We start from the raw sequence: 8,785 nt of genomic DNA, 5'->3' as shown, positions 1-8,785 counted from the left end.
TTCTCAAACTAGAGACTCTGATGTACTTATCCTCTTGTTTAGTTGTACATCTGGCCTTCCACATCTCTTTCTGTCCTTGTTAGAGCCAGTTGTCCTTTGTCTTTGAAGACTGTAGTGTACAACTTTGTATGAAATCTTTCAAAGCATTGTATAGCCTTCATTCCTCAAAACAATGATTGACTGATGAGTTTCTAGAGAAAGCTGTTTCTTTTTTGCCATTTTTGACCTAATATTGACCTTAAGACATGCCAGAATATTGCATACTGTGGCAACTCAAAAACAAACTCAAAGACAATGTTAAGCTTCATTTAACAAACCAAATAGCATTCAGCTGTGTTTGATATAATGGCAAGTGATTTTCTAGTACCAAATTAACAATTTAGCATGATTACTCAAGGATAAGGTGTTGGAGTGATGGCTGCTGGAAATGGGGCCTGTCTAGATTTGATCAAAACTGACTTTTTTATTTTTATTTTTTTTTAAATAGTGATGGTGCTGTTTTTTTACATCAGTAATGTCCTGACTATACTTTGTGATGAGTTGAATGCCAAGTGCCAATTTCCTTCTGAAACAGCAAAATCTGTACATACTACTAACACAGTTGTTTGAGGCAATTAAATAGTGTGTTCTAATTATTTTGTGGTTTTTATACTATTTGTGAGACAGGATATATGATACTGTAATATGAAAGCCGTTTCTAATTAGACTTAAACTTGAATCGCTCACGTGACTTCACAGTCAGGCCAGAGCCCTTCTGAAAGTTGAACCTACAAGCTTAGCTTAGAATAGCATAACACGGCGGTCCCATAGACATTCTATGGTCGGTAAACATGCGAGGAGACAAGAGGACGTTCTTTCTGAATGGATGTCATGATGCTGAATAAGGGCCATAGCTCGTTAGACATTAGAAATGCACTTGCAAATGGACTTTGCTTTTCCAATTGAAATTTGGCAGACATTGTACGTTTGCGTAAATGACAATGCAAACGGTAATATGCAATTTGCAGTTGCATTTGGTTTGTCACAATTTATGCGTCCACAAATAGAAAACGCCATTGCAAATACTATAGTCTTGTATATCCTCCCATACTATTAAATGATAAACACACAAGTGAAATAATAATAATAATAATAATAATAATATATATATATATATATATATATATATATATATATATATATATATATATATATATATTATTATTATTATTATTATATATATATATATATATATATATATATATATATATATATATATATATATATATATATATATATATAATATATTATATATATAATGATAATATATATATATATATATATGTATATATATATATATATATATATATATATATATATATATATATATATATATATATATATATATATATATATATATATATATATATATATATAAACACCTGCAGATAACACACTCAGAGTCAATCATTCTTTTTAACAAAAGAGATGTTTTATCACTTTTTTGTTAGACGCAGGGCATAGGGAGTCATAAAATAAATTTTATTTAATACGAAAAAACCTAAAGTCGGGTTTTGATGCAGCGATTTTGCATTTGTGTCTCTGCATTTAAGGCAGAAAGTCAAGGGACTCTCCTGCGTGACGCGACGCGTACATAGTGCGCTCACCACCGCACGCGCTGCAGTCCTGAGGTCAACCAATCAGAGCGTTCTCATTATCATCAGCGATGCGCAACGCGTCGTTCTGTATGGACGGAATCGTGACGTCGACTTCCCCGACTTCGTTTACGCGACGCGACACAGACGCTCTCTCACGCAGTCAGCTTTGGACTATCAGTGACTAAACGCGCTTTTGATGAGGTAGGTTGTTTTTAAAACATTTTTGTTCCTCGCATCTCCGAAATAACATAAGACAGGTGCATTAGTCTCTGTGAGAGCTGTCATTGAAATGTCTGAGTCTTGCGTCTTGGCTATTTCCTTTCTTGTGATACTGTATTTGAAGGAATGACGCCGCAGCAGCAGCAGCAGCAGCAGTGCTTTTCACCCTCTAAACATTAACGTGGATTGTAAGTTTTTAGGGAGAGATAGAAGTGTGTGGAAGGCTGTTCTTAAAAAATGTAAATGATCGTTTTTAAATGTGCATAACAATTCCTTTCTAAACAAATAGGTAATAGGCTATTCTTTCACCTGGTTAGTAAAATAACCAGTTAGAGTTGGCTGGTGTGTGTGTGTGTGGGTGTGTGTAAGAGAGAAACTATTAACATGATTATCATATAATGTTTGGGTAAATCTCATGAAAACAAATATAACAATTTTGAAAATTTTAGATCTACTTTAGAATATCCTTTTTGCAAATGTACTTAATTTTCATGGAAATGATGTCTCAATGCAAAAAATAAAAAAATAAAAGGCTTAATTTTCTTATATACAGTATATACAGTAAAATTAAGTCTTTTTTTTTTTGCATTGAGACATCATTTCCATGAAAATTAAGTACATTTGCAAAAAGGATATTCTAAAGTAGATCTAAAACCACTTTAATCATAACATCAGAACATACTTCAACATACAAATCCTGTCATCCTTTACTCGTCTTTCTTTTTTCCATGGAACACAAAAGATGTTAGGAAGAATGTTAGGAACTGACAGTCTCAGTCACCATTCACTTAAAAGCTGAAGTATGTAACTTTATCAGTGTTAAAATACTTTCTTCTATCCCAGCTTATTATGCAGAAACAACTATAAGTCATGCATAGATTAATTTTCTCTTTTTAACTGTAAACACTGTGTCTCTGTGGCGCTATAAAAATTCCTGTGTTTGTTTTGAGCAACACACTTAGACCCCCCCAACAATATTACTCAACCAATGGCGTGAGTTGGGGGCGGAACTATCTGACGGTTTGAACAACAGCAGACGAGGGGCGTATTCGGAAATCTGTTTTGAAAACATTGTTTATTTTTGCAATTCCGTACGGTGGCGAAAGTGTCGCAGAAATGACATATTTCAGCTTTAAGGTTATTTTCGTAACCACGCTAGGCAACGTGCAACGACCGTTTGCTACATCTTATCTAATTTTTGTGAGAGCACTACCACAACTTCATGGCCAAGCCCATTGACTCTGCATGTTTAACATATCGCATAGCGCTCTTAAAATAGGGCCCTTATAATGTGGGAAAAAAAAGATGCAATGAAAGTGAATGGTGACTGAGGCTGTAATTTTGCTTAACATCTACTTTTGTTCTGTGGAAGAAAGACATTAATATGGGTTTGGAACAACATGGGAGTGAGTATATAATGACAGAATTTTCATTTCTGGGTGAACTGTCCTTTTAAGGCTCCATAACTTACATGGTACACAGAGACCTCTCAATATCTCTGTTGCATCACACATGAGTTGTTATGTTTTAATGGCTCATGATTCATGAGCAGTCCATTCACTTCTCAAATTACACAGCATGTTATTACACGATCATTTTCACATGCTAAACTGAATCCTGTGAGATGAGCTTCTGTGCCAGCATTCATATGTTCTTTTCTTATCTGATTAATTAGATATGTTTTTGGCATCATGACAATGGTCTACACATAGACTCGGCATGTGCTCATGACAGTCATGCCAAAATACAGATACGTGGCAAACTTTACTCTTTCAGAGACAGAGTCCCGTTGAGCTGAATGACACAGTGGTTTTGGTGTGAATCGGGACATCACAAAAACACATAGCAGTGGGAAACATTTTGTGTCCAATCCATCACTTTTCAACAGTAGACTCTCTCGGTTGGGGCAACTTTTTGATAAGTCATCCAAGTATTTTTCTTTAAAGTTATAGAACATAATGTTTTTCAGTGTAAAATACTTTCTCATATCCTAGTCTCATACGCAGAGACACCTATAAGCAAGCCATTTGTTGATGATTTTGCCAAATAGTGTAAACTTTGTGGCTCTGTGATGCTTTCAAGACATTGCTCTGTTTGTTTGAGCATACCAAACATCCTGAAATTGCAACATTCTTTCAACCAATGGCGTGAGTTTGGGATGGGACAGTCTGTTCATCCGGAATATCTCTTCGCCTTTAATTCATAATAGTGAGCTGTATTTTTTGATAAACCCCAATCTCATGGAAAGTCTATTACTAGTGGTTTAGAACATGCATAATGTGATTCCAAAATAAGATAAAACGCTGGTAATGGCCAGATCCTCCAGAGTATTTGATTTCCCCATCAGTATTTTCCATGCAATAGTCTGATGGGGTTGTTTGGTTGATGAGAACTGGAATCAGACGGAGAGAAGGGATGGACTCAAGGGGTTCCCAGTTTAGCAGTCAGCTGCTGTGTCCTAGTTCCACTGCTCAACCTCAACCAAAGCAGACTGTGACCAATATCACTTGTAAACAGTTTGCTTCCACACAACAAGATAAAGTGCTTTTAAATTATGAGACAGTTTATGCTATAGCAAATGCATTAATTTAAAGCATTGTGCCTAATTCCTGTAACAGTGCCTCTCACACTGAAAGTCAAAACTTCCTAAAGGAACTATCATAATTTGCAACCAATAAAGAGATCAAATAAGAATCTGTTAATGGTGAAGTGTGTAATTATGTTTTGCTAATGTTGGTTTAAATAACATACTGTTATTCTGCAAAGTTGGTTTAGGGCTTTTTCAAAATCCCTAAACCAAGACCAAACGTTCTTACACTAACTCCTCCTAGAGCTTTCAAGCTACATCCATTAAAATTGGTACAGACCTTCAGACCGTTCTGGAGTAGTGTGCTGTGTCTTTTCTAACTGATCGGACATATGGTTTTCCCACAGCAGACAATCAAATATCAGAAAAATCCCAAAGACCTACATTGATGGAAGTTTCAAATGGGCCAACGGAACTGTCAAAAATTAAATTGTGAACAAACCCACAAAAGGCCTTTAATCTGCTTTATGTTGCTCTCTCTCTCTATCTATCTGATGGTGTATCTGACTATCTAACTGGCTGGATGTTTGTCTCAAAAAACTAGTTTGATATTAAAGCTGAAGTATGTAACTTTTCAGTGTTAAAATATATTCTTCTATCCCAGCTTAATATCCAGAAACAACAAGTAAGCCATTCATAGGTAAATTTTATCGAAAACTGTAAACACTGTGTCTTTGTTGCGCTATAAAATTCCTGTGTTTGTTCTGAGCGACCCGCTTAGACCCACCCCAACAACATTACTCAACCAATGGCGTGAGTTGGGGCAGGACTATCTGACTGTTTGAATAACAGCAGAGGAGGTGCATATTTGGAAAGCTGTTTTGAAAACATTGTTTATTTTTGCAATTCCATATGGTGGCACTAGTGTCGTAGAAAGGACATACTTCAGCTTTGAAAAACATCCTCCTGTCCCAGTGTAATATGTAGAATCAACTGAAAGCAAGACATTCGTAGATTGGTTTTCCCAAAACACCAACAATGTAAATACTGTAGCACTATCAAAACATTGCTCTGTTTGTTTGACCAGCCCGACCACAAATTTCCAAAATGTACAGAAGGATGGCAGGGGAAGAGTCATTTATATTTATGAGGAAATTAATACCTTATTGGACAGTTTTGTAATACTGATCAGGAAAGCACTACCTGATTGGATGGAGAAACTTTTACCCAACCTACCCTTAAACCAAACCCTTACAAATCAGGTAGTGTTTTTTATTTGTTTATTTTTTTAAATTTTGGGCCTGACCAAACATTCCAATATACTTTTGGACGGGGACTCTCTGTTTTTTTGGCCAATGGCAGATGGGGGGATTGTTCGGAAAACCTGTTCGAAAATAGTCATCTTTTTGCAATTCCATTTGGTGGCATTAGTGGTGCAAAATTACACATTTGACCTTTAGGAATCAAATAAGATCCTACTGGATAAAATGACATTTCCATTATGTTTACATTAAGTATACATCAGGCCATGATCACACTAATTGTTTACGTTTGAAAACGCATTGATTTCGCTGCGTTGACGCATCTCATCCACACTGGAACAGCATTTTTCTCCATTTTCAAAAACGCTCTCCATTACCACATGGCGTTAGAAAACTAAAACAGTGATTTAAAACGAATTAGAGTGGGTGTGGCCTCAAAATAACAGTTTGTTTGGTTGGATCAGATTCTTAGAGAAATGGTAATTATATGGTAATGTATTGTTTGGAAGTGTTGACCATCATGGTCTAGGCTAATTGTATTAATTATTGATTGCATGTTGTTTTCACATGATGAATCATCACCTGTGCATAAAGCACAAACAAATTGTTGTCGACACCATAGAAACATTGGTTTAAATGTTGTTCTCCAGACAGTTTACAATGGATTGGTTTGTCTATTCATAGAAAACACTATTCATTCAAACATTAATGATTCTTAAGGTCTGTCCTGGCAAGTCTTGTTGCTTTTGTCCCAGCCAACTCTAATATATCGCATTTTTGTTTCTTAAATTTATTTACCCCTTTTCTTTGTATATGTTATTCAAAAAGATTAGTGCTCGCCATTTCTCAATAGTCAACTCTTGTGTCAACAAAAGAGATACAAGGAAGCTGACAATATGAAAGCAGACTAACTAGTAAAACAAGTGTTAGTACACTGCTGTGTTGATATAAATGGTCCCCATTACTGAACAGATAGATTTTGTATGCAAGACAGTTTAGCAACTTAAGTTTAATATTTCAGTGTGACCTTTTTAAATGACATGCAGTATTGTTTGTATTTTCAATTATATTTCAGATGCCTCAGATGCAAAACGTATTTGGACATCATCCAGAGAGCTTCAATGGAAAACATCAACAGCTTGAATCATTGAATCAAAGTGGGAAAAATATGAAAGAAATTAGTTTGAAATGTCTTCAATTATAAATTATAACTAGCGTTTGTGATCTGAACGTTCTCTAAACCAGAAGATCTTCGCATATCCATTAAAACTTGCATGTTGGGTGGAAATCTTTCAAGTTTTGGCACTAATGCTGGAGCCATACTGGTTTCTTGAACAATTTCCAGTGATGTTGGTCTGCCAGAAGTGGTAAGCCCACTTCTCCAACTTTTCCAGTAAACGCTTTTTAGAAGAAATTTCCATGAAGCCAGTGACAATGTCACATGGAGCTGAAACCTTAAAAAATGCAGAAAGCCTCACTGCATGCCAGGATGACCATCTATCCAGTTTGAAGGCTTTGACCGAGAAGCTCAAACTCGAGACCAAAAAGCCGTCTTACCTGGACTGGAGAGCACAGCTGGAAGCAATGCTAGCACAGAGCCATAATGTCTCAGAGACTTTAGCAGTGCCTAGCGAAGCACAGGAACAAAGAATCTCAGATCCTCTTAAGCGGGCAAAGCCATCGCTGAGCACTGGGGTGTCCCATGGAGAGACGCAGATGAGATTTGAAAATATAGACCAAGCATTGGAGTGGATAAGGAAAGAGCTGGTAGGTTGTGTTTGTCAGCTTGGTTTCTGCATAAACTGATGACTAGTGTTCTAGTGTTGTGACTCAATAAATTGTTGTGGTCACACGTTCTATAAAGCCTGTATATGGGTGTTTCTTCAACTTTGGGTAACTTAATGTCCCAGGGGTTGATTTTTATTAAAACAAATAGATTTAATTTTTTTCTTTTTGTTATATGAAGGTCTCATTAAAATTTTATTGTAAACTTTTATCAGGCCTTCATCATTTATTTTTGGTACTCTTCAAATGCCTTTTATTTATACATTCACTGAGCACTTTATTAGGAACACTATGCTCATAAAGTGCCCGACGTGGTCTTTTGCTGTTGTAGCCCATCCTCCTCAAGATTCGACATGTTGTGCGTTCTGAGATGCTATACTGCTCGCTACAGTTGTACAGAGCAGTTATCTGAGCTACCGTAGCTTTTCTGTCAGCTCGAATCAGTCAGGCCATTCTCTGTTGACCTCTCTCATCAACAAGGTGTTTCCGTCCGCAGAACTGTCACTCACTGGATGTTTTTTGTTTTTGGCACCATTCTCTTTACACTCAATGTTGTGTGTGAAAATCCCAAGAGATCAGCAGTTACAGAAATACTTAAACCACCCCGTCTGGCACCAACAATCATGCCACATTCGAAATCACTGAGATAAAAGTTTTTCCCCATTCTGATGGTTGATGTAAACATTAACTGAAGCTCCTGACCTGTATCTGCATGATTTTATGCAAGCACTACTTCTTCACGATTGGCTGATTAGATAATTGCATGAGTAATTAGGTGTACAGGTGTTCCTAAAGTACTCAATGAGTGCAGATTTAACTGTTTTAGTCTTGTCCCAGACCCAGTCTTTCAATATTAAACTATGAAAATCCATTATAAAAATACAAATTATTACATGTTTTAAAACTATGATTATCTAAAGGAAGAGTGATATAAACAGAAACCATTTCAATATTTATTGTGTTAAAATGATTTCCATTAATTTTTCAACAATTACGACATTTCCTCCACACCAAACAATTTCGCCCAAATTAAGTTTTGTCAAAAGTTAGTGTACTTGTTAACCAAGTGGACAAAAATGTCAGTGAAGAGCAACTTGGTCTACTTTTTGAAATGTTGTTTGTTACCAGTAGTGGTTCAGAAATTACACACTTCAGCTTTAAGAATGCATTTATATTGATAGTAATGTAACGGTTTCCCTTCTGTCTTTCTTCTGCCATAGGCCGAGATGCGTTTGCAGGACCAGCACCTAGCACGTCAACTAATGCGTCTGCGCAGTGACATTAACAATTTGCGAATTGTGCAGACGTGTAACCAACATCGCAAGATGCTGAACGATGCTACGTTTGAGCTGGAG

General features: G+C 36.3%; 1 protein-coding gene across 1 annotated transcript in view; it reads left to right on the top strand.

The window, feature by feature from the left end:
• The first annotated feature begins 1,738 nt into the window (after nt 1–1,738).
• The window catches only part of fam167aa (family with sequence similarity 167 member Aa), a 7,695-nt gene continuing 648 nt past the window's right edge, over nt 1,739–8,785 (top strand). Inside the window, exons 1-3 of the mRNA XM_051722621.1 lie at nt 1,739–1,838; nt 6,721–7,412; nt 8,651–8,785. The exon at nt 8,651–8,785 is cut by the window's right edge and continues 648 nt beyond it. Of these exons, the coding sequence (XP_051578581.1) occupies nt 7,065–7,412; nt 8,651–8,785 (483 nt within the window). The 5' untranslated portion in view covers nt 1,739–1,838; nt 6,721–7,064. The remainder of the gene's footprint in view (nt 1,839–6,720; nt 7,413–8,650) is intronic.

This window comes from Myxocyprinus asiaticus, chromosome 17 (genome assembly GCF_019703515.2).
Source record: "Myxocyprinus asiaticus isolate MX2 ecotype Aquarium Trade chromosome 17, UBuf_Myxa_2, whole genome shotgun sequence".
NCBI lineage: Eukaryota > Metazoa > Chordata > Actinopteri > Cypriniformes > Catostomidae > Myxocyprinus > Myxocyprinus asiaticus.
This window is presented reverse-complemented; position numbering and strand designations above follow the sequence as displayed.